At 39.1% G+C, this 27,541-nt stretch overlaps 1 protein-coding gene across 1 annotated transcript in view; it reads left to right on the top strand.

The window, feature by feature from the left end:
* The first annotated feature begins 1,749 nt into the window (after window positions 1-1,749).
* LOC128740730 (uncharacterized) overlaps window positions 1,750-27,541 on the top strand; it is a 50,013-nt gene continuing 24,221 nt past the window's right edge. Inside the window, exon 1 of the mRNA XM_053836294.1 lies at window positions 1,750-4,120. Within this exon, the coding sequence (XP_053692269.1) occupies window positions 1,750-4,120 (2,371 nt within the window). The remainder of the gene's footprint in view (window positions 4,121-27,541) is intronic.

The raw sequence follows: 27,541 nt of genomic DNA, 5'->3' as shown, positions 1-27,541 counted from the left end.
TGTGTTGATCCTCCGTGGGTTGGGTTGTTTTTCGTTTGTATGCGACGGAGTTTTGGTATTAACCCGTCGTATGCTGTGTTGAAATTTCCACACTCACGCTGCAGGTTGACCGTTCTATCTTCACCGAGCACTTTAATGTGAAATACCTCTGCTGTGAGTCTGGTCTCCTGGTCGTCGATTCTTGCAACTATTCGGGTGTCGTCAAATTTGAAGAGGTGGCCATCATGGATAGTGTGTTGTGCTAGTCCAGTTATAGCATCCTTCTTCTTAGTGTCGTTCTTGTGTTCCGCTATCCTCACCTCCAACTTCCTCCCTGTCTGCCCGATGTATACTTTGCCGTCGTCGGTACCACACGGGATGGAGTATATGACGTTTGTCTGCTTCCCTGGTGCGATAGGATCCTTCAGCTTACTATACACGTTCTGTTTAACTTTGTTTTTAGGTTTGTAGGCAAGCTGGATGTCATGCTTGCGTAATATTTTGCCAAGTTTTTCACTGAGTCCCGGTATGTAAGTGCTGGATGCATATTTGATCTGATGCTTTTCGACAGTGCTCAGGCTGTTATAATGTTTGTGGGTTCGTTGCTTAGTAAGCCGGTTGATGAACCATCCTGGATAATTATTCGATTCCAACATACTTTTCGCTGTGCGTATTGCCTGAGGACGGTTGTTCCCGTCGGACAGTTTAATCGCACGATCTATTAGTGCGATCGCCGTGTTTGCTTTATGTGAAAAGGGTGATTCGGACGAGAAGTCTAAGTATCTCCCGTCGACATATTTCGGCATCCAAGACATTTCTAAATGATTGTTTGTTCTTATGATCATAATGTCTAGGAACTTTAGTTTGTTTTCCAGCTCGTTTTCAATAGTAAAGCGTAGTTTGTCATTATATTCATTGAAAGTGCGTAAGATCTCAGCAACGTGGTTAGTGTTAGCAATGCAAAAGCAATCATCTACGTAACGGCGGTAGTATTTCAAGTGTATTTGTTGCGATTTCAGTGTTTCTATGCGATTTTGTTCTAACCGCTCCATTACAAGGTCTGCAATTGCCGGGGATAAAGGTGACCCCATAGGGGTCCCAAAGGTCTGTTGGAAAATTTCCCCTTTGTACGAAAAGAAGGTTGACTCTAAAACCAATTTAACGATAGCGAGAAAACTTTCTTTGTCGATGGCAGTGTGTTTCGTAATTTCTGGCCATCGTTCAATCAAACACTCCATAGCGTGATCGATTGGTATGCTTGTGAACAGTGATGTTACGTCTAAGGAGAAGAGAACGTCCTCCTCTGCGATCTGCACTCCTGTGACTTGCTCTGCGAACTGGAAGCTCCGTCGCATACAAACGAAAAACAACCCAACCCACGGAGGATCAACACAACAGAGAACCGATGATACCACGGAATAGACATTGAACGCTTAAAATTACTAGACGTGCCTGTTTTGTAAGTGCAAGATTCGTGTTAATTTAGATTTGTGTGTATTGTAAATTGTTTCATAACTGTTCACTTTATATTGACAAGAAGCTCGCTAATTTTTGTAAAATCATTGCGTAATTGTGAAACATTAAAATTAAAGTAAATAAAATTCTACACTTCCGCAGGCGTCCGAAGATGGCCGAAAGAATGCAGTAGGCTGAAACGCGTAACGCATAAAACAAACATAGTTATCATTTCACCGAAAAGAATCAAGCAATCTCAAATCATAATATTGCGGTGATTTAACGTTCTAACTAAAGTTTATTTGATCAAAGAAGATGCTAACCGCCAATGAAATTGTGTCTAAATATGGCGAGGAAGGTAGAAATTTGATGCGTAATTTCCAAAAAGTGGCAATCAAACTTGCAAAATCGAGCAACCGCTACAAGTTTCTGTTAAATTGTAGAAAATGTAAAGTTGTACCCAATTGTCTCAACTACAAAGTGCAATTAGACCTCAATAACGAAAACTCGCAACGTGAATTGGAAAAAGTGGTACGTAAACACAAAATACGAATCTTAAGTGTTATGGTAGCAGATGCAAAACGAACGATAGCCATGTTGAAAAAACAAAAATCAGCGCTCATTTCGGTAATGGAAAGAACTTACGAACAAGGAGACGTGAGACGAGTGAGGGAAGTTGTCGAACGCAAGGCTGTAATAGTGTACAATACAGTGAAACGCACCGAACAACGGAAAATGGAGGCGCTGAAAACCCGACGTGCCGCGGAGCTCACACACGAAGTTGGGTGGATTGAAAATACCACCAACACTCCAATACCTGAGTTTCTGGAGAGAACACTCTTACTTGGACCGAATTTCAACATCCAACACAGCACCAACGTACCGTACATTGATGTGGTCTCGGAAATTGAGAAAACTGTTAAACATAAAGAAAATGCGAATGAAATTAGAACGGAAGTAACAACAGCAATTACCAACCACATTAACTACATGTTACAACCAAGACACCATGATCACGAATGGATAGCGAAAGATATGGCAAAGAGCAAGAAGTTTTTGAAGGAAAACCCAAATCTCATTATAACGAAAGCGGATAAAGGCAATAAAACGGTGATCATTACCGCGGAAGAGTACCACGATAAAATGTTGGAACTCCTAAGCGATAACATAACTTATCGAAAATTAAAAACAGACCCGTCGGCTAAAATCCACAAATCTGTAAATGTATTTCTTGACCAATGGCTGGATAGAAAATATATTGATTCCCGAACCTACAAGAGCGTCAAAATGATGAGCTACAACATACCGCGCATCTACGGGTTACCAAAAATCCATAAACAAAATCGTCCGCTCAGACCAGTTGTGGCTACCATCGGGTCCGTGACATATAACATAGCGAAATACCTTGCGAGCGTGATAGGGAAAATCGTGGGTCATAACGATTTCCACGTCCACAATAGCTTCCAGTTCGCAGAGCAAGTCACAGGAGTGCAGATCGCAGAGGAGGACGTTCTCTTCTCCTTAGACGTAACATCACTGTTCACAAGCATACCAATCGATCACGCTATGGAGTGTTTGATTGAACGATGGCCAGAAATTACGAAACACACTGCCATCGACAAAGAAAGTTTTCTCGCTATCGTTAAATTGGTTTTAGAGTCAACCTTCTTTTCGTACAAAGGGGAAATTTTCCAACAGACCTTTGGGACCCCTATGGGGTCACCTTTATCCCCGGCAATTGCAGACCTTGTAATGGAGCGGTTAGAACAAAATCGCATAGAAACACTGAAATCGCAACAAATACACTTGAAATACTACCGCCGTTACGTAGATGATTGCTTTTGCATTGCTAACACTAACCACGTTGCTGAGATCTTACGCACTTTCAATGAATATAATGACAAACTACGCTTTACTATTGAAAACGAGCTGGAAAACAAACTAAAGTTCCTAGACATTATGATCATAAGAACAAACAATCATTTAGAAATGTCTTGGATGCCGAAATATGTCGACGGGAGATACTTAGACTTCTCGTCCGAATCACCCTTTTCACATAAAGCAAACACGGCGATCGCACTAATAGATCGTGCGATTAAACTGTCCGACGGGAACAACCGTCCTCAGGCAATACGCACAGCGAAAAGTATGTTGGAATCGAATAATTATCCAGGATGGTTCATCAACCGGCTTACTAAGCAACGAACCCACAAACATTATAACAGCCTGAGCACTGTCGAAAAGCATCAGATCAAATATGCATCCAGCACTTACATACCGGGACTCAGTGAAAAACTTGGCAAAATATTACGCAAGCATGACATCCAGCTTGCCTACAAACCTAAAAACAAAGTTAAACAGAACGTGTATAGTAAGCTGAAGGATCCTATCGCACCAGGGAAGCAGACAAACGTCATATACTCCATCCCGTGTGGTACCGACGACGGCAAAGTATACATCGGGCAGACAGGGAGGAAGTTGGAGGTGAGGATAGCGGAACACAAGAACGACACTAAGAAGAAGGATGCTATAACTGGACTAGCACAACACACTATCCATGATGGCCACCTCTTCAAATTTGACGACACCCGAATAGTTGCAAGAATCGACGACCAGGAGACCAGACTCACAGCAGAGGTATTTCACATTAAAGTGCTCGGTGAAGATAGAACGGTCAACCTGCAGCGTGAGTGTGGAAATTTCAACACAGCATACGACGGGTTAATACCAAAACTCCGTCGCATACAAACGAAAAACAACACAACAGAGAACCGATGATACCACGGAATAGACATTGAACGCTTAAAATTACTAGACGTGCCTGTTTTGTAAGTGCAAGATTCGTGTTAATTTAGATTTGTGTGTATTGTAAATTGTTTCATAACTGTTCACTTTATATTGACAAGAAGCTCGCTAATTTTTGTAAAATCATTGCGTAATTGTGAAACATTAAAATTAAAGTAAATAAAATTCTACACTTCCGCAGGCGTCCGAAGATGGCCGAAAGAATGCAGTAGGCTGAAACGCGTAACGCATAAAACAAACATAGTTATCATTTCACCGAAAAGAATCAAGCAATCTCAAATCATAATATTGCGGTGATTTAACGTTCTAACTAAAATATAAAAGTTTTGTTGTAACATCCTAAGCTATCACTTGAGAGGTAAGCCCGCGGGTTTTCTGACATAGTGCTATTTTGGGACACTCTACTGTGCAGTGAAATCCGTTCTATTCAAGAGCCCTACCACCACCAACGTGCCCAACGTGCGAGATAGCTCGACTAGGTTGAAACCGACAGTATTTCGAAGTTCACTTGATGTGAACGCATTGTTTGTTGTAATTTTCAATGGACTTTCCTGAGCACACTTTCTCGATCCGTCCTCGTAACTATTGGTACCTTGCCGATCCGTCGACTACTATCACCAAATTACCAACTAGCTTGAAACCATTGCATCTACGGGGTCCTTATAAACGAAATGCACCAATTGCCAGCTGATTCTGAGTACAGATCGACTGTCTTTAGGTGCTGTAGTAAGATATTGAACCGGAAAAACTGTTCAGCAAGAAATGATTTGATCAACCGACTCAAACGGTATGAATGTGAGTGATTTGTAGTCGATCATTAACTTTATTTCAAGAATGACAACCTTCAAGGTCTCGTCATCGTCTTCAGAGCTGCTCTTTATCGCCATTTTAACTGATTGAACGAATCGTTCCCATGCGCCGCCCATATGGGGAGCAGCAGGTTGGATGGGTTTCCAACTGGTCTCTGTGCACGTGAATTTGCGATTTGTTTCTTTCTTGAGCTCCCAACTTGAAGCATATACTATCGTCTGCGTAGTGTAATTATTCCGTTGGATCACGGCGAAACACGAAGCGACACATGGCCAAGTGATTTGATTGGGTGGTTTATTTTATGTTGTCCAAAAATCGGCGGTCGAACAATGAAATGTTGGGTCGGATAGAAATGAGATACGCGAGGCACGTCCGAAATAAAAAAAATGAACTGATGATGGTTTATTATTCATGTAGTTTTTTTTATAGAAGACGAGGCCACCGTGACCAGCATTTGGATCTATTGCGGTAAAGTTATTTTATGCTCGACTGTGTGAGGCACAGCTCGCAAAAATTGCCTAAGGGGTATAAAATTTGCAGATTAAGCTACTAAGCCTTATCAAAGCACACAATAGAAAAATCAAAGTCATTGCAACGTGGAAAGACACGCTTTAAATTCCGCTACAAAAGTGGTCATTGAACAAGATCACGGGAAGGTTAGCTTTGGATGTTGCGCATCTTCAGGATCCGTTGATGGTTCATAAGCGGCAATGTTTTCTATATGAGATTAAATTTGTGTACGATGCGAAGGCGTTTGTCAGGTGGCTACAGGTGGCTCAAACGCAGTGAAAATGAATACTTCAGGTTGTCTTGAACTGTAGATTTAGCTGTCTATTCTTCCGGTGATAGTTATTCACGCAGCGAAAAATAAATACAACCATTCTCTGCGACGCTTTGTCCACGAATTGAAACAGAATTTCATTCAGGATATCCTCGTGGCGTGAGTTGATGCAGAAGGACCGCGTTTGATATAACTCTTCATTTTTAGCACAACTAGACCGTGGCGGTTCTTAAAGGAAAGTCGATCAACAAGGGATTCTCTACAGAGTCTCCGGCGGAATCCATTGTTTGGTCGGTAACATTCGATTATGTAGCAACCCACCTCATCTTTGTTAGTTCGGCGGCTTTCAGCATTTTTCCGATGAGAAAGACTACGAATTTATGATTTACGATGATAAAAATGCGTGCTTTGTCTAGTATCGGGGAAAGACTCCTCCAGTATTGCCATCTGTTGTGCCGTTGTTCAGAACTAGCCTAATTCCGCTTAGTAGCTCTGACTCAAATATCTTGGACTAGGATTTTTCCATGGACGGGAAAGAATGAAATCAGTCATAGTGGATCAAGATCAAATATTGCCATGACCGCTGCGATGATTTTATGATTTGCTTGAATCGACAAGGCTCGATTATCCTGGATTTGTCTAAGTAACCCTACACGTAGTGTATGTCAGCGAAGGCTTCAGCAAGCCGTTGAAACTCCGTGGAGAATTTTCGAGTAACTTTTCAAATGAATCGAAGTAACCTTGAGAGACTCTTTTTGGCGCTCCTCTCTTCCGATTATTATGACAACTTAAATGCATTTCATCAAAAATGTTATTAAAGTTTGGCTAAACCGTAACGCTAGCAACCAATTCATGCAAAGCGGACGTTTTAAAGTGCATTTACAATGTCGTAGCAAGTGAAAGAGAAGAGGTACAAAGAGAATCTCTCATTGTTACTTAGGTCCTTTTGAATAGTTACGCGAGAATTCATCGGCCTTCCGATTACGTACTAGGTCTGGGGGTTGGTCGTGACATTTGCGAGTGATCGATAGGCTTGTTTCGAATTATAAACGCTGGGACTGGTAGTCAGGGAACCAATGTAAAAACTACATCTCCGTTGATGGGACAGCAACCGGCCGAAAATGATACGATACTTTCGGCACTGGGGTTAAACGCAGGTTCCATCTTTCTTGCGGAGGGAAAAGAAGGGACGACTTTCAGTTTAAATGCGTCGTTCAATCACCTTACTTGTATTATTGTCGGCGATGACCAGTTATCCCAATAAACGTACTCATCAACCACTTTCAGTTCATCGCCGTCAATATTCACTGCCCGTGGCGAACCTTGTTTTCTCGAGGTCTCTTTCTGCCATATATTTCGACGCATTGATTTGTATCCCAATCCTCCTAGCCTCCGTTTTTAGGCTGGCGTCTATATTTCTAGTAATGACATCGAGATCGTTTGCGAAGGCTAGATGGTTCCTCTTATTTTGATGCCCGCTGACCGGATCACACCTTCAAAAGTAACGTTGAATAACAGTCCACCCCTTGCTGCAATCCTCTGTGCGGTTCGAAGAGTGCCCCCGAAACACACACGTAGTGCGTCACTCGTTCTAGGATAGCTAATCAGCTAGACTGTATCGTATGCTGCCCTGAAATCCACAAAAAAAATGATGCGTGGGCATGTGTCGGGAGTACGACACATCTTGAAGCTTAGTCTGAGAGTAAAAGCACTGACGAACTGACATGACACTTAGAAGAAAATCTTTTAAAAACCATCGTCCTGCACATTTTGCTTGCACACTAGCACCCTCTATTATGCATGTTGCAGAGTAGCTTGCATTTGCAGGGTTTTATGCTGTAGGGTTTTGTACATTTGAATGGTTTTATATCGAAAACTCAAAGCAACACTCGCGCGCCGCTGTGTGACCATGTTGCGAAACATGCTTTTTTGAAAAATGAGTGGTTTTTGATTGGACGATGGAATTATCGCGAGTGTCTCGTCTGTTTGTCTGTGGTAAAAGTTTGATCCGTAATAGCACGGGACCCCATAAAGCCCGTCTGATACTTGCTATTGGGGATAGACGACATAACAGAATCTCCCCTTTTAATGATTGGATAAACCATATCTTGCATCCACTCCTCCGGTAGTTTTTCCTTCTCCCAAATCCTTGAAATTATCCAATGAAGTGCCCAAGCTTAAAGTTACTAACGGTTCTTTGCCAATTCTATAGAGTTCCTGGAATCGGTCTTTTTCTACGGCTCTATTATCCTTCGAGATCGAGAGCCGCCTCGCTGTTATCGTTTGCAGGCACTTCTAGGTTAACTTTCTTTCCAGCTTCTTCTGTCATGTCACCATTAAGATGCCCATCGAAGAACTGCTTCCACCTGACGACCTCGTTTGTGGTCTTTTGTGTATAACCTTTGCATAACATGCGACTCGAGCAGGCTCCCCTGAATAATAAAGAGGGTTTAAATGACCATAATTAGTCGAAAGCAACTTTATAAGAGTCGAATAAAACTGCAGCGCCCATCGGAAGAATTTTTGTATTGAGTCTAGAAATATCAGTAAATGGAAAATTCGGAGCGACAAACTAGCTTCCAGCAACGGTAGCTTTGGCAGAAACATCACTCCATATCGCCTCACGATTATTGGCGCGGTTAAGTCACCTCGCCAGCATGACACAGAATGGCTGGATGGATGTGAATGTGTGGGTATGTGTGGGCTTTAGCGAGAAAGAGGAACGAAAGGCGTCCGTAACGATGAGTGCATGAAGTTGTTCAACACAGTAACGTTATCTCCGCCCCGTTCATTCATCAATCTCTCAGACGTGACAAAATTTAATTATTTTTATCTCGCTTCGGAACGTGTTTATTCGGAAATGGGGAACGCTCTCCTACGCCCACCCGGACAGTTTGTCCTTGCACCGTGCCGGTTGTTGGTATTGCCGTTGCTTCGATAGATGAGATGCTGTTGCTTCAAAGCACCGAGAATGGGAACAAGGCAAAGGCTGCTCCGCAGGATTAGAGCTGACCCCCGGGCAGGATATGGGTTATGCATTTAAATGTTTACTCCGAACCAATTATATCGTTAAACGGTTACTCGTGACCGAGCAGGATGCTGGTTTGTTGTTTGGGGGGGTACATAGACTGAAGAAAAACCCACAAAACAAAAGAATTCGCTGCCCATTCGGGACAAAGAACACAGCATGGAAATAAAATAAAATCCCAAAACGTAAAACACGTGCAACGTGATTGAGAAGAGATTGAAGCTGCATGGGAGGAACGTTCTTTATACTGACTGCAACGACCGACGACGACCGCTGTTGTTGCCAGTTGGGATCGATTCTGGCATTGCTGATGAAAGATGCATACAACAATAATGGGACCTGGGGCAAAGTAACAAAACATGAAACAGTCTTATGGCAGGGTTAGAGCACTAACTTCTACCATAATTCATTCGGATCAAACCATCGATCGATTGATTTAGTTTCTGTTTTTTTTTTTGCCAACCTCTCTCCTCCGGTGGATTCTTGCCAAATGATTGGTTTGGGTAATCCTCCATGGAGCATGGCAGTAAAGGATAGGGAAACCGAATAAAGTAAATCGTTGATTTGGTGGTATTAAATTTGCTTGATGGAATACTATCTAAGCATTCTTTCGTAGAACTAAAAGAAAATGTCTATAAAGATGCCTTTAGCTGGTAGATTAAAATATGAACCATGTTTTATATGAGAATGTAGAAAGAGCTGCCAAATTTGATAGACATAATAATTGTTTATTGTTTAATAACGTGTCATCTATCCGCTGGGTGCAGATTCCGTAACTAACTGTATTTACCTATGAGATATATTTTATCAGATTAATTTGTAACACTTCTGTACTAATGAAAACGGTCCAGAAAAATTATTTCCTTTCTTCTTACCTAAAATTACCCAAAATTTGTATATTGAATGTTAAAAAAAGATTGTTGATTACAGTTGACAGGACGGAGGCAACAACTCGGAGGCGAAATATTTATCTGTCAGGGCAATAAATATTGACAGAAGAAAACAATTCTGTCCTTCTTGATCTCCAAATTCAGTTAAGAAACTCAGTAAAGAAACATTAATACATTCGAAGATTGATGTGAGTCATTGCTAGAAAATTAATAATGTTAGTATGTTTTAATAATTACAGAAAAAATAAAGTGCGAAGTAAACAAACCTCTTGGATAGGTGTTTCATTCAAGAAAAACATCAAAACTAACAAACTTTATTTTACTTTTTATTTTACGGACTAAAATTCAACTAAACAAGCATTATTTATTATTTTTCCTGCTTCCAAGATGCACGTTACAGCTTCTCTTCTACGTTCATATGGCAAACCAACTAGGGCAAACCAAACGGGAATTTGATGATTACCAGCGTTCGTTTCATTTCCAGGTGTCTCATCAAACAAGAAAAAACCATTCTTGAAGCCAATCACCGGGGCAAGTCAAATGTTTCCTCTTGCCACATCCATTTTTGCAAACCAATGCCAGCAACGGTGGGTAGTGTAGTGGGAAACAGGGCTGGGCTGATGCGAGCAGTAACATTGCATCCGGCCGAACGGAACGACCAATCCGATGTCATGCTGGAAACCGACACCATGTTTGAAACGATTGTGTCATTAAGGCAAAGTGTATATGTATGCAAATATTTCCTGCACATGGACGGATTCTGCTTGCTTGCTTGCAAGGGCAGCGGATGGATGCGGTTGACCGTGTGAAACCGATGCTGCTGAGGTAATGGAAAGAACACGTAATGGCCAATTGGATTGAGTCAATTTTTTATTTGCTTTTTTTAGTACTATCAGGCCAAGTGAGATCAATCATCCACTTCCTGTGACTCATCTGTGACAGGAAGTTGACACCTGCGTCATCAGTTGCTCTGTTAGGTTAGTACTCAGCCAACACTAGGAAGTAAAAATAACCTAGAATTTATTCCCCCGAATAGATTAGGAAAACTCAAACTAGACGACCAGAGGATTATAAAAGACGTCGTATAAGCTGGCACATGTCGATACACATGACCAACTCTGCCAATTAATTCCGGATACATTCAAACTGATGATGGGCTCCTGCCAGGGCAGGGCTTTGCTGCATCAATGTTCCTCAAGGACTAACGATTTGATTGACTTCAATACACACAACAATGGCAATGGCTGGAGAGTTCCATGAATAACGACCATCGGTTCGGTAGCCAAATTCAAATGCAATGCCAAACTGCATAAATTTTTAATTCCAAATGATGTTTCAAATTATAGTTGCAGAATGGTTGTTAAAATTCCTGATTCGAGGTATTTTTTCGTCTGCTTCTCTTGCGAGTTGGTCGTCTCTTGTTGAACCTTACCTACCTAACCAGAGGAGCATCGATCAGAATCTCTGCTGCCATGAATCAATCAGGGCATCCAGCAGCGAAGTCGAGTGTTTCCATGCATATTTGATGAGTTTTCATGCCTTCATTGCATTATTATATCCCACATCCTCGTTTGGATGCCATCGAACAACACAACCACTTTTTTGTCTCGTTCTCTTTCTCTTTTCCTTTTGTACACATTTTCAGATTGCAACCTTTGATGAAGGAGCCGGTTGCTTCGGCAGCTGTGTGTTGCAGATTTTGGGGAGTTGGTGACGGTGTGGGCGGGTGGCACCGTTTGGAGACCAAAGGTGGGGCTGTCCTGCCGCAGGCCATACCGGGTCGACAGCTGCTTTTCTACCTTTGCAAAGAGTTTATTCATAAACGGATCATTTGCTGGTTTCTCCTTTTTTCGTTGTTTGCACCACAGAATTGAGTTCGCTTCTTTTTTTTGTTTTTGTTTTATACAAGTCGTTTCCGTTGCTGCCTTCAGTTTTTATATGGTTATTGTCATTCTTTTATTGTTCGGCAAGCAAATAAATAAATTGAAAGTTGGAACATTTCAAAGTTTTAGAAAAAAAACATTTCCTATCAAACTGTTGGTCGATAATCCGTGTGCATAATAATATTTACAGCTGCATAATTTGCATGAATTTCATACTACTTCAACTATTACTTCATTATATTCAACCAGTAAAGTATTTTGTACTTTTATATAGAAGACATTTTGTACTTTTTTATTTATTATTACTATTTGTATTTCATATTATGCTATTTATTGAGCTTGGAAGCCAGCACCATTAAAATATAAATTAGAATCGGAAAGACTTTGGACTGGAAGCTTGAAACGTCGTTGAATTGTCGACCTTCCATCTTTGTTCGACGTTTTCGTGTTGTCTTTTCAACGTTTTTCGCTCTTTTTAACATCTGCCCCTCTGGCATCTTGAAATCCTTTTTTTGTCTACCTTCAACGATTTGTTGTCATTTTTATGGTCTTTTGTGAAGTTTTTGGCCTTGACGCCATTTTCTTTCGTCAGTCACTTCTAGTCTTTTTTGAAATTTCATGTCACTGTTTTACCGGCTTTTTCTTGTCTCGTTATCGCCTTTTGTGTATCTGTTCATAGTGCGTTTGACGTTTTTTGATATTTATCGTTGCTTCTTTTGCGTTCGTTTGGCGTCTTTTCATCGTATTTACGTCGTCTTTCTTTTTTCATCCTCTTTTGGCTTACTTGTCATAACTATTCCTCGTCTTTTCGTTGTCCTTCGCTGTCTCTTTAACATCTCTTCGTCGTTTTGTGACGTCTAGTTGGCTATATTTTCGTCATTTTATTGTTGTCTCCTCGACGTCTTTTCTCCGTTTTTTAACATCTCTTTGTTAATTTTTCTTCGTATTCTTTTGTCATTTTTCTGTCGTCTGTTTGCCGTTTTAGACCTCTGTTCTTGGGATTTTTATCACTTTTTTCAGCGGTTTTTTGACATTTTTTCCTCTCTTCTGTTGCTAATTTAGCATTTTTTCGTTCTCTTTGTTCTTTTGTCATCTTTTCATCACCTTTTCGCTGTATTTTTGGTACTCTTTTTACCATTTTTTCATCGTTCTTCAAGCGTCTTTTTGGCGTATTTTGTTGTATTTTTTCTTTATCATTTTTTGTCGTTAGGCCATTACATATATTTTATAATTTTTTTATCCTTCTGATGTTGGCCGCTAAAGGTGGGGGAGGGGAAGTTGCAAGAAAAAACAATGAAATTTTTTTTAACGAGTATAGCGTTTTATGCATTTTTACTTGAAGTTTAATCGTGAAAACCAAATCTATGCATACTTTTCATATATACGTTATGGATTTCCACACGAAACCCAGCCAAAATGAGAACCAATTTTCAAGGGGGAGGGGGGTGACAAAAACTTTCAAAATAATTTCAAATTTTCCTATCCTTTTCATCGTATCTTTTTCTATTCTATGTTATTTTTGTCGTCTTTCTGTAAACTTTACATCATATTTTTAGCAAAGAAAAGCCTAGTTGTTATATTCCGTTATTGAAACTTGGCCTTCTGTTTTTATATGACAGACTTCGCAGCCAGCTGACGAAAGTACAGGACAATTGCAGGGCCAATAACTACGATCCTACTAACTCTAACAGTCACTCCTAGCCGAGATTCGAACATACGAGGACTAGCTTATTAGGCTAACATCAAACCTCGAGGCCAACTGGGAGGCATACATCGTATTTTTACTATTGTTTAATCACCTTTCATCGTAATTTTTTCATTGACATTTCTTGTCGCTGTTTTACTATCTTTTTGCCTTTCTACTATATAAATATATAGTATAAAGGTATAGAAATCACTTGGAAAACCGGAAATGGAAAGAAGGTCCTGCGGGCCGAATGTCATATACCATTCGACTCAGTTTCGAAAACTGAGCATTTTCTGTGTGTGTGTATGTATGTGTGTGTGTGTGTATGTGTGTGTGTGTGTATGTGACGCTTTTAATCTCACTCACTTTTCTCGGAGATGGCTGGACCGATTTTAATGTTCTTAGTGTCAAATGAAAGGTCTAGGTGTCCCATTGGTCGCTATTGAATTTCATACTGATCGGACTTTTAGTTCAAAAGTTATGTATAAAAATACGAAAAATATGGGACTTCATTATCTCATAAGTCCCTCAACCGATTTCAACAAAATTGATTGCATATGAAAGAGGAGCCCTGCAAACCCTTAACTTCCAAATTTCATGATGATTGGACATGTAGTTTGAAAGTTACATAAAGAAATGTGAAAAAACAGTATTTAAAACATATTTTTGTTACATATAAACATTAATTCAATGAAAAACATCACACATTTTATTATTATTTGAAAATTACTGCTGAGATCTATCAAACGAAACCAAGTTATTTAAAATCGGACGGTTCATTCAAAAGTTATTCAAACTTTAACACTTAAGCACTGTATATTAAACCGTTAAAACGTGTGAAATCAAAACAAATGTTGATTGTATGCAATGTGTGTAATGTATGTGTGTATGTATGTATGTATGTATGTATGTATGTATGTATGTATGTATGTATGTATGTATGTATGTATGTATGTATGTATGTATGTATGTATGTATGTATGTATGTATGTATGTATGTATGTATGTATGTATGTATGTATGTATGTATGTATGTATGTATGTATGTATGTATGTATGTATGTATGTATGTGTGTATGTATGTGTGTATGTGATGACAATTTGAAATTTTTAAATTTGCCTTGAAATTCAAGAAAAGTGAGAAACATGTCAATTGTCTGAAGTTTTTGAAGCCTCTCAGTGGAATACGAACTCTGAAATTAAAGAAAAGAAAAAACTTTTACCGACTAAATTCCACTATTCAATATTCATTCGCGACAGATACGTATACGCTTTGAAATAAGACACTGATAAAGCCTACACGTCGTAGGCGAGCTACATACCTGTTGCAAATAAATATTAAATAGTGGGATTCAATCGAAAAGCTTTTTCTTTTCTTTGATTTCAGATTTCAATTGTCATTTTCTTCACTTGCTGTTACTCACAATTGTACAAGAAAAGCAAAAAGCGAAGAAAAGCAGTTAATTTGAGCAAGTAGGTATAGTAGTGTATAGGATTAAAAATACTAGTGAGTCGATTTTTCCAAATAAATTTATACAAATTTCAAATAAATTCTGCGCATCAATAGATGCTCTTTTTAATCAATAGGTACTAGAGGTTAGAAATGTTATATAAAAAATTGCAAGTACACGTTGCACGGTAGTAACTTTGTAAGATTTGTTTTCGTTAGCGACATTTTAAAGGACAGATGTCTTATGTCATGTATCATGTTTTAATAAATAAATCCAAAATGACAAGCGCTGGAAATCATATCGATCATATTTCTCATTCTCAAGCATGTTTATGGCGCAGTTTTTGCACTATTTTTCGACCTCACCTTGTTTTCCTAACCCTCTAAAATTGTAAAAACGATGCGATCAAGCTAACGACTATCTTTTCATGAAAGTACATTCAAAAGAAGCTTAAGTTATGATTTTCATGCAAAAATAATTATCTGAAGGAGCGCCAGCTAAGAAAAAGTTCAATTTTGTCTTTTTCATATCTATTGCTCTATTCAGTTATTTTTTCTGATTCAGATATATTGCACAATTGAAGCCAAGCAAACTAATAATAAAATTTTGAGATTAATCATTTTGTTGTCGATACCCTTTTTTTCAAAAGCGAAGTATAATAATAATTTTTCTGAACTCTTGTTTTTCAAAGATGCTAACTTTTGAACGCATGGTATTAATATCAACATATCAAAAAATCTGCTATGAACACGTGATTCATATTGTCAATTCAAAACAAGTTTCGTATGTGGCTCTGAAGCCCGAAAGTTAAGGCCGTCTGTAGACCCGTTAGAGGGTTAATTTCTAATTTTCTATATATATTCATTCAAGTCTGTAAAAATTATCGTTTGTGTTTACATTATTTCTCGATAAATCACGTAAATATTATAAAACTAAATAAGGTGTTCATCAAGTTCAAGTCAAGTAAATGACGCTTACAAGTATTTACGCATTCAAGCAAAGAAAATATAATTATTCTACGCAATACGTTGTGAATTTTACTGGCAAATAAGGATTTTGAGGAATGTGAAACGCATATTTAAAAATATAGTCAAGTTACTTATAGATGTTCCTGAGAAATTAAATAGTGATTATTGTGGCAGTAGAAAGGCTAGGTCACGCCGCTAGGTGGATTAATTCGGGTTTTGTCGTTTATTCATCACCGTTTCTACATCCATTTATCGCCTTTTCATTGTTTTTTAATGTCTTTCTTGAGATTTTTGGCCTTTTCTTTAGCGTATTTCGGCGTCTTTTCATCGTAGTTTTGTTTCTTTTGTCTTTTGCTTATCGTCTTTTCGCTTACTGGTCATCGCTTTTTCGTTGTCTATTTGCTATCTTTTCGTCATTTCTTTTGTGATCTTTTCAGCATTAAATTTTTGATCTTTTGCCCTCATTTTAGGGTACCTTTGTAGTCTGTTCATCCTTTTTCATCTCTATTTTTGACTTTTAGCCGACTTTTAGGTGACTTGTTTCGTTTTTGTCGTCCTTTTTGTTGCTGTTTTGCCGTCTTTTCGTTTGTCGTGAAATTTTCGCCATCAAAAGATAGTGAATTAGAAACACAGGTCGGACTCGATTATCCGGGTGAAAAAAAATTGTTTGGTAATAGGTTTTTCGAAATGTATGTATTTACATTTAGAACGTGTTTAACATTAAAAAAAAGTTTTTTTTTTCACCCGAATAATCGAGTCCGACCTGTAATAAATAAGAAAAAGATATTTTAAAAATTTTCTAAGGACATGGGTTTTCTGACTTTTCTTTAGAATTTTCCAGCCTCGTAGAAATCACAAAACCACAAGTCGATGACGTTTTGATAGGAGGACATTATCGACGGCAGAACCGACCGTCAGTATCGGTCGGTCTGTTTACCGTTATTTGTAGTCTTTATTGACAGTTCTTGTCGCTGTTTTGCCGTCTTTCCGTTTATAGCTTTTTCGTTTTTCATTATTGTTTTTTTGACATTTTTCATTGATTCTTTTGCGTTTTTTCGACGTGTTTTCATCGTTTTAATGTAGTCTTCCTTTTTATTTTTCATTCTCTTTTCACTTATTAGTCATCACGTTTGCGTCGTCTTTCCGTTGTCTTTTCCCTATCTCTTCAACACCTCTTTGTCGTCTTTTGAACGTTTAATTTCTTCCCCATTGCCTTTTCAATTTCGATTGCGTCTTTTGTCATCACTTTATTTTTTCTTCGTATTCATCGGCTTTTTGTCATCTCACCCTGTCGTCTATTCATGGCCTTTTTTATTTTAGTCGTTTGCTCATCGTTTTTCGACCTGCCTCTTTGTCATTTTTGCCATTTTTTCCATTTTTGTCATTTTTTGTCACATCCGCTTAGGTGATTTCGAGGTACGATGTCTAACAAACCAGTCGTCGTATGTTCGAATCTCAGCTAAGCGATGCAGCTAGATAGAGTCAGTAGAATTGTTGCACTAGCCCCGTAATTATCCTGTACTCTAATATCCGGCTGTGAAATCTGTCGATAAAGAAGGGTCAAGTCTTAGAAAGACGTTTAAGTCCAAGGCTTTGCTTTACTTTGCCACTTTTTCCGGTGGTTTTTCCATTTTTGTCGTCTTTTTCATTACTGTTTTGATTTTTTTTCGTCATTTTTATTTTTGTCACCATCTTATCGCCTGCTTGCTTTTTAGGGGGCATCCATAAAGTACGTCACGCTTATAGGGGGGAGGGGAGGTTGACCTAATCGTGACGATTTGTGACGTAGGGGGGAGGGGGGGTATGAAGTTATGTGACGTCACATGAAACAAAATCAAATGGAAAATTTATTCGGGAAATTATATTTAGCCTTCATTTTAATCCTCTAACGGGCAACATCGTAAAAACGATGCGATCAAGCTAATGACTATTTTATCATGAAAGTGCACTCAAAAGAACCTTAAGTTCTGATTTTCATGCAAAAATAATTATCTGGAGGAGCGCTAGGTTACAAAAAGTCCAATTTCTCTTTTTCGTTTTTCATGTCAAACGCTCTACCCAGATATTTTTTCAGTTCAAATACATTACAAATTGAAATAAAGCATGAAATTTATTCATAGAAAAATTATAAGGTCAATCATTTTGTTCTAGATATCCTTTTTCTCCAAAAGTAAAAAAGGGAATATTCGCGCATTAATTATTTTCGAAATTTTTCGGAATTTTTGTTTTTGAAAGATGATAACTTTTGAATGCATAGGCAGAATGTTGTGATATTAATATCAAAATGCCAAGAAATCTATTCTTTTGCGTATTGTCAATTCAAAACAAATTTCGTATGCAACTCTGGAGCACCAAAAGCGAAGGCCGACTACAGACGATCTTACCCGTTAGAGGGTTAAGATACAAGGCTTCTATAAAATCAACGTACTGATGGATTATAAAACAAATAGTTAAATTTTTTGAATGAAAATTTTTTTTAACATGTATGTGTGAACAGGACTCATTTATTCTATGTAGTATGAACTCTCCATTAAGGCTTTACAGAATATGCAGTACACCGCTGAAGAGCTGCTTGAGTACCGTCCTGCCTAAAAGATTTTTGCAATATCATTTTGAATAGCAGTCGCAGAAACTCCTGAAGGGTTACGGGATGCTACCAGAGATCCATGGCAATGTTTTCCCTTGATATTCGTGCTGAACTCAGTCGATGAACAAAAACTCATACCGAAGTTCCACGGCTGCTTTTAAGGTTTTTCGGTATAATTTATACCGCCTCTCACTCACAAGCTCTCTGAAGGATAGAGTTTATGCCACTTGCGGATTAAATCTCGCATCTAAGGTAGTGTTGAATGATTGCACGATTGAATGAATACACAAAATGACAAAATCCGTCAGAAAAGTTCTTCCAAGGCGTGTTGCTGCAAGACGTCAGCAGAACGTCCTGATTCTATCAAATAGGTCAGACGAATTTGAGTGGATGGATGTAAAGGGCGTGGATATGTGCGAAACATTAATCGACGACACATCAGCGATCCTCAAAATCCGACTTATAAGCTCGAAAATTTTTCTTTTTCTGTTTGCTAAAATTCATTTGATAGCTCTAAATAAAAAGGTTGGAACGAATATTTAATTGTTGTGAATGGGGAGGTCGCCGTGACGTGACGTACTTTCTCAGGGGGGGTCACGAATGTGTGACGAAATGTGACAAGGGGGGGAGGGGGGGTCGATTTTGGTCAAAATTTGCGTGACGTACTAAATGGATGTCGCCTTATCACTTTTTTGCCTTTTATTTGTTTTCCTGTTTGTTGTTAGAAGCACAAAAATGTTATTTTTTGCTGCCTTTTCGTCGTATTTTTTGCATATTTTGCTGCCTTTGTGCCGCTTTTTAAATGTCTTTTTGGCATTTTTTTGTTGTATTTTTTTTTATTCCTTGTCGTTACTTTTAAGTATCTTCTTAGCCTGTTCATCGTATTTTCATGGTATTTCCGTCATATTTTTATTGTTTTACATCGTATTTTTATTATCGTTGAATCACTTTTCCGTATTTTTTTTCATCAACGTTTCTAGTCGTCGTTTTGCTGTCTTTTTGTCGTTTTTTCATCGCCTTTTCCGCATCTATTATAGCCTTCTTCTCGACTTTTATTGTCTCTCTTGAGACTTTGCCTTTTTTTATCGTCATTTCGCCTTTTTTCATCACTTTTTTGTCGCCTATTTGCGTTCTTTTCATCGTTCTTTTGTCATCGTTTCGCTATTTAATTGTTATCTATTTTTTGTCATGTCTCTGTGATATGTTTGGCTGTTTAAGGTCTTTTTGTCATCTTTTCGTCATCTTTTCTTCGTGTTTTTTTGTATTTTCTACGTTTTCACCTCTAATTTTGACTTTTTTTGGAACTTTCTGAGCGATTTTTTGCCGTTTTTGTCGTTTTTCTTGTTGCTGTTTTGGAGACTTTTCATTCTCCGTCGGAAAATTTTTGTCACTGAAAGATTTCAGGATTAAAACATGGTTTTTCCGACTCTTCTTTATAAATTTCCACCGTTGTGGAAATAACTATTCACTCACATTTTGATAGATTACTTACTTTTTTAAGTGACTTGCCATCCTGAGACAACAAGGTTTGTGTTGTGGGCTACCGCTCCTCAATTCCTCGGACACCGAGTAGTCTCCACCAAACGTTAGACATGATCTAACCATCTTGCTTGCTGGGCTCCTGGTCGTCTTGTTCCAACCGGATTTGAAGCAAACACTATCTTTGCAGAGTAGTTGTCCGAAATTCTTGCAACATGCCCCGCCCATCGTATCCGTTTAGCTTTAGCCACTTTTTTGATACTGGGTTCTCCATAGAGCTGTGCGAGTTTATGGGTCATCCTCCGTCTCCATACTCCATTCTTCTGTACACCGAAGATTGTATAAATCGACGTTTTGATAGATGGTCAATACATTTCAGACATTATCGACGTCAGAACCGATGATACCAATGACCAGTCGGAGGTTTCCTGGAACAGCCTTTAACAGCACAGCAGAGCTGGTCTTAAACCGTGTGGAATCAAATCGACACTACGAATAGCTTGACAAGAACAGAATGACTATTGAATGACCACTATCCTGAATGTCACCTACAAAGTGCTTAGCGAAGTCATCACACTGGCCAACATCCTTGGCATTTTTAGGAAGCTTCCAAACCGGCTTCCTGTGGAAGGTTGATCAACAACTTTATAACAAGCTTTTTTGGCCTTAAAATATATATGGCTTGTCGGGGAAGCTGATCACACTTATCACAGCTCTGGTGAATTTTTGGTTATCTATGGGACCCGTACAGCCAAATTTCGACGTTTCGGCAACCCAGATGAAACCCCGGTACCAGAAAAATACAACTTCATGAACTGCGACTGATGCAGGGCACTCGTGACAGCACTTAGTAGCGCATAATATCTCCGGAATGATTGCAGAAACATTTACCAACACAACCACAGAATGGGTATTCATCGTATTGATATGGCCCCACATTTGAGTGGAACGTGGGAACAAATGATTTATTCAGTCAAGTCGATGACGTCAAGTCGAAGCAGCTAACAGAAATTGGTGGTTGTATTTTTACTAACTTTGGCGTTAGGAATAGTAAGAATTATCATTTCTATGACACTCTACAATGATTCCAAAATAATTCTAACATAATTTAAAAAATGATTCTAAAAGGATATTAATACGAGTCATAGATGATTCCAAAATTATTCAAAAATGGTTCTAAAATAATTCCAAAATTTTAGATTTTAAAACAGATTTTAAAACAATTCTGGAATGATGTTAAAATGATTTTAAAATGATTTTGCTATGGTTCTTATCCAGGATTCAACTATAATTGGCACGAAGCATAGGCTGTTCATCGTTAAAGCGGTCATGACTAGGGGACTGTATTTTCATGTCCACATTATTCATGCAATATTCCATTATTAATATTTGGCAGGGCAGCCTTCAGAGAAAATTATCAAGACTGAGGTTTGATGGTTTCCCGACGTTTCGACACTTTTTTGTGTCTTTTTCAAGGGGTACTGTGAGCCCAGTCGATAAACAATAATGCAATATTTAATTTGTTTAAGCATTACGCACTACATCATAAATAAAATTAATACCATTTTTCCAGTATAGTAAGATAAGGGACCATCAGCTAGCATATGCTGAAAAGGGATTTCCTATAGTGGATATTTCGCAGTGGACAAGATCACCACGGACAGAAGAACTATCCTAGATAATATGCCTAGTTCAGTCACTTTTTTTCATTAATTTTACTGAATAAAGCAAGTTGAAAACAGAATTTAGCAACAAGCATTTATGTCTGTTCAATTTTATATAAGAAAGAAAATATCCACGTGATCTAACAGGTGAGGGAGTGTGGCTTGACTCCATTTTCATAATTGTTCAAGGAAGAGCAAGGGGGTTGAAAATTGTTATTTTGCTGTCAACGTGGTATCATTCTTATACATCAGCTTGCGTTCCGGGTCAAATATCCTCACTGACCATCGAGGGTGGACACACTATGTTTTAAAAATGAGACTTGTCGGTTTTCAATGACTTCAATATAAATTCATAAACTCCATTGAAGAGTTCTAAAAAGTATAAGCCGATTGTTAAAATAATCAAAATCGACACCATTGATTCCACAATACCGCGAAAGCTCTCAAAAGTGGCTTTTTATTGAACGCATCTCAATCACAAATCAGGACTTTTCAGAATATATCCAAATAATCGTTCCAGAAACCATCAGAACATTGTATCACCGGCAATATGAATGACATTCCTCTAAGTCTAAGTCGTTCAAGCTCACGCAGCGAAACGAGACCATTAAAAGTCCTGAACAAATCTAATGAATCACTTTGCCTCCCCATCATCGTCGTTATCGCCTGTTTCCTCCTGTTTCATCATCCGATTTTCGTCGCCCGACCGCTCACTGTCTGCTGCTGCTGCTGCTGTACACTGTCAGCTAAACGTTTATCCTTCCCACTTCACCTTCTTCTGCCGGGAAGCGACGCAGACGCAACCATGGGAAGCTCTATTTCGGTTATTGATGCGCTATAATGCGATATTAATAAATCATACGGTGAATAAACCAAGCCATCGCTGTTCGGAACTCAGCGTGTATCTGTGTCCTGACAGGATAAAGCCGAGCACAGGATTCGTCGGGGTACCGCAGGACGACGGTAGACACGCACTTTTCCGAGAAGCAACGAAAAGCCGGAGTGAGCAGAAAAATCTTTCGCTATCGAGTGATGTGATGGTGAAAATGAAGGAGGTGGCGAGAGGATGGAGGAAATGGAGGGGAGCAAGGGGGGTATATTTTATGCCGACGCAAGTTCCCTGCAGTTCAAATGCGGATGCTGGGGTCTAAAATAATGTTTACTCCTAGCTGCGATGATAAATGAATCGATTTTATGATCGCCGATAATTTCTTGCGGATAAAGATGTTTTTCTGCTCGCTCTCGTTTGCTCTGTTGATACTAGCGCGCAGTGATAAAGTTGCTACTTCAATGTTTTAACGTCGAAAACAAGTTACGATGAGCTTGCTAGCTTCGTTATATCATGTAGACTATCTATCATTCGGCGTATGAGGTGTATTTTACTTGTATCTGACAGTCAGCATAAAAGTTTCGTGGTATGTAGTTTGATTTGCATTTAAATTTCATGATAATTATAATAGACCGTTGAATTTTTATTAAAAGATGTGGCTTTTCGGTCTCGAGTTTCTTACGAAAACTTTATTTTACGTTCAGCTGACGTTTCGAAGAACTATGCCTTCATCTTCGGAGCAACTATTGTTATAAAACATTACAATTATTTAAACAATCTTCATCATTAAACATAATTACTTACAACGTTGATAATTGTTTTCTTAGTCAAGTGTTTGAACATGAAAGTGTTATTTTTGTTTAACCCTCTATACTGAAAGCATAACAAAATGGACGGAAACGGATTTTTTACAAACTAACTATTGTATTGGCTAACTTAAAGAGACGGTTCCGTCTCTCAAATTAAATACAGAAGCTTCGTTTACAGCAGCATATTAGAAAGTTCATATTGGAATAATCGATCTGGTTGTGATGTGCGTAGACGGTTATAGTGTAAGTTGGAATTTTAAGTTAGCCAATACAATAGTTAGTTTGTAAAAAATCCGTTTCCGTCCATTTTGTTATGCTTTCAGTATAGAGGGTTAAACAAAAATAACACTTTCATGTTCAAACACTTGACTAAGAAAACAATTATCAACGTTGTAAGTAATTATGTTTAATGATGAAGATTGTTTAAATAATTGTAATGTTTTATAACAATAGTTGCTCCGAAGATGAAGGCATAGTTCTTCGAAACGTCAGCTGAACGTAAAATAAAGTTTTCGTAAGAAACTCGAGACCGAAAAGCCACATCTTTTAATAATTTAAATTTCATGTCCATCCATATGTATTCGGATATAATTTGAATACCGATCGCTTTCGGAGGACAAAACGAATCACACTGGGGTGGCACAGTCACAGTTACTTTCAGCTGATATGAATTGATTTCCTCGCTCATATTCCAGTGTTTAACTAGCACTTGTTGCATGAAAATCCTTCTCTACATTTTTAAAAATTACTAATGAAAAACGCTTGAAAATATATGACTACTGCAGTGAAACGGTGAGCTTATTGAAACATACGAGGAAAGCGGGTAATTTATTGTCTCTTCCTCTAAGCATAATATAGGATTATTTCTCTTTTTTCATATATCCTTTCATTAAAAATCAATTCTTGTCTCAACCATTTCAATGAAATGTTTTGTTTTAAATTATTACCTACTAAATCCGCTACAGAAAACTAAACAAATTATATTCACAAAAAAAATTGAGTGAAAGATTAGCTCACATTGTATCATGCAGTGATCACTTGCCACTCCACCCGGGAAAAGAGACTTAATTTTGCGGGTAACAATGTAACTCAAGTACATCACATGCTTTCTCAGCACTCTGCGAACCGCAATACACCTGAGCATGAACCCAGGACCAGACCCTGCTATTAAATTTGCTCAATTTTCTTCCCGATGAACCCGGCATTGACCCGAAGCAGATGCGGGAATCCCCAGTTCGAGCTGGCGAAAGCTTCCGGATCCAACAGCTGCCATTTGATGGACGCGAGAATTTGCAGCGCGCAAGGTGGCTCGGTTTAATCGGGCTTGTACCTACGTACCTTACCGGTGGCAGCAGCAGCGGGCACCTACTTACTGCCGCCGGTGTATTCCTGTTCAGTTCAGTTGATCTCTCGCGAATGTGAGACGGCACTAGCTGCAAACGAGAATTGGGCGCGCTGCTGACGAGGCGCCGGCCGCACCAGGCAGGAGTGGAACGCACATGACGGTGAAGTTTTATGGCTGCGCACGTAATGCACAGTTCTGCCGAGCGAAAGAAAGTAAGCAAGCTGCTTCCTGCCACAAGGTTCTCGGAAGGTTGCCTAACTCTTAGACGAACCAGCAAGCAGCAAGCATACACACCACCGACCGGTACGGTACGGTGCGGTGCTACCATCGGGGCTGGTTGGTAACAAAGTTGTTCCCCATTCTAATGTCTTGCAGGCGGTAAGCACCAGTTTCCAGTGTGAACAAATGAAAATAAGAAACGAAAGCAACTTACTCAAGAAAGTAAACCCAATCTAGCGTACAGAGCAAATTGCATTACATTTAATTCAATAAACGATTCACTTCAGGTATAACAAGACAAGTGCATTTTAGTTTGTTCCAGTTTTGCTCCGTCTCAGCGATGATGCCGTGTTCTGGCATTTTTCCAAGGCTCTTGTCATAATGGCTGTTGGATTGTTTGAGTGCAGAAGACTGTTGGAAATCGCAACTAATTCGGACTTCCCCCTCACACGTGAGCATATTTCGTGAGAACTGATTTTGATTCCACGGCGGAAAGGGGTGGTGAGGGGAGAAGACGATAGCGGATGGTTGGGTGGCGTATTCATTTCACTAATAAAAAACTTTCGTTGAGTTTGCTCACATAGTTTTTTTAGCACGGGAAACTGTTTGAAGACTGTGGCTGTGTACGGTTTGGCAAAGGAGTGCATCCTGTTTTTGACGTTTCTATTTTTGTTGCGTTTATACACGCACTATCTAACTAGTAAAGTAAAGTAAAAGCTCGGGGTCATCCTGGTCACTTGTACATCTATTTTGGTAATAAAAACTATCATAATGCAAGAAACAAAACCCTTTTTTTCATTTGAATATGTTTACTCCCTTTGCCAGTTCCTTTCATGTTGTCCCCCAACCACTCGTGAATCTGTCTTCTTCTCGGTAATCCCTATAAATTGACACAAAACCTTTTTTACGTTTTTTACGTTTCTGAGCTTCCCCCTTTTAATGGCCGCCCTATTCCCCCTTTCAGAAATAAAACAACTTTTATAACTGCTATCGTTCTAAATGCAAGAGAAACGTACCCCTTCGCCCATTTGAACCTTTCTCTCGCCTTGTAAGAGACCGTCTCCCTCTTTTGTCAACCCCACGGCATAAAAGAATCATGCCAAAAAACATGTGTTTGACAAACAACGTTTGATGAAGAACAGTTCAGAAGTTCCGGAGCTATGGCGGAACATATTCACATTCCTCGTCCCCCCACATGTCAGTTCCTTCCCAGTTAGCTCCCGCTTCCGTCACGTAGCTAATTATGCATCGGTTTGCTCAATGAGAAAAGCCTTCCAGTTGGCCTTGAAGTCTGATGCTGGCCTAATAAGCCAGTCGCCGTATGTTCGAATCCCGACTGGGAGAGGCTGTTAGAATCAATAGGATCGTAGCAACTGGCCCTGCAATTGTCCTGCACTCCAACAGCTGGCTGCGAAGTCTGTAGTATAAAAACAGCAGGTAAAGTTTCGATAACGGAATGTAGCACCTAGGCTTTGCTTTGCTTTGCTCAATGAGAATCGCTATAATGGAAACGAAGCAAAGGTTTATTTACCATGATTCCTGCTCGGGGGAACCCCCCTCTTTTTTTAAAGCCAGTTGCACAACTGCAATCGCTTTAAATGCAAGAGAAACGCAACCCCTTTTACTTATTTTGATCTCTCCCCCCTTTTGTCCAGTGCTAATTTCCTAATGTCAAGGAACTTTTGTACCAAGGTTGATGAAGAAATGTTCAGGAATTTCGGATTTCCGGCCTCCCCCTGTTATAAACTCCCTCCTCTTTTGTCAACCACCTGCGTCCTGATTCCCTCATGCCAAGGAACATATGTGTCAAGTTTGATGAAGAACCCTCCAGGCATTTCGGAGTTATGGACCCCCCCCCCTGTTACGTCCTCTGTTACGTATCACCTAGTGCTGATTCCTTTGTATCAAGGAATATGTGTGCCAAGTTTGGTGGAGATCGGTCAAGGCGTTCTGGAATTATGGTGGAACATACAAACATACTCACGCTCACTTTTATAAAGATATAGAAGATAGGTAGATTTGCAATTGGACTTAAATCGGATCTGACATTACATTAGAATTTGGATTTAAATTTGAACTGTGTTTTTGACTTGAACTTGAACTGTGTTTTTGACTTGAACTTGAACTGTGTTTTGACTTGAACTTGAACTTGAAATTCAAATTAAAATTGAACTCAACATTGAAAAACATCGATATTCAAGATGCGAAATTGGCAAAAAAAACTGGACCTAAATTTGGGCCAATTTAAATCTAAAGCCTGACCTTAAATCGGGTTGGAAATTGAACTTTGAATTGGACTTTGAATTGAACTTGAAATAGGACTTAAATTGGACTTGAAATTGAATTTGATATCACGTTTTAAATTGAAAGCATTAGTAAACACACGACATTGAGGTATGTAAGGAAAAGTATCAGTCCTAAATTTCTTCCCTGTCGAACACCAAACTAATTGCAGACATTACAGGACTCGGTACATCCTAGTTTTACTACCAAGCCATGGATCCATCATGTATGTCTGAAGCTAGCAGATGAATTCGTCAGAAGCTCCTAGTCGATTAAATTCCTGTAGCAGAGTTTGATGACCAATACGATCGAATGCAGCTTTAAGGTCAATGCACACTGTGTCTATCTAAGCAGTACCCTCTTTTATTAGAGAGGTTGAGATTAGGGATGCTATACCGGTTTTACCGAAACCGGTTTTACCGGTATTACCGGGCTATTTTCCAATACCGAATTACCGGTTTTTCCAAGACCAAAAACCGGTATTTACGGTAATTTTCTGCAAGATCAAATAACAACTCAAGAACCCTGAATCGCTGGTAAAACTTTCAAAGCACGGGGAAACTTAAATTCATGATTGAAGGTTCTACAA

This window comes from Sabethes cyaneus, chromosome 3 (genome assembly GCF_943734655.1).
Source record: "Sabethes cyaneus chromosome 3, idSabCyanKW18_F2, whole genome shotgun sequence".
Classification (NCBI taxonomy): domain Eukaryota; kingdom Metazoa; phylum Arthropoda; class Insecta; order Diptera; family Culicidae; genus Sabethes; species Sabethes cyaneus.
The sequence above is the reverse complement of the archived record's forward strand: the minus strand, read 5'-3'. Positions and strand labels throughout refer to the sequence as shown.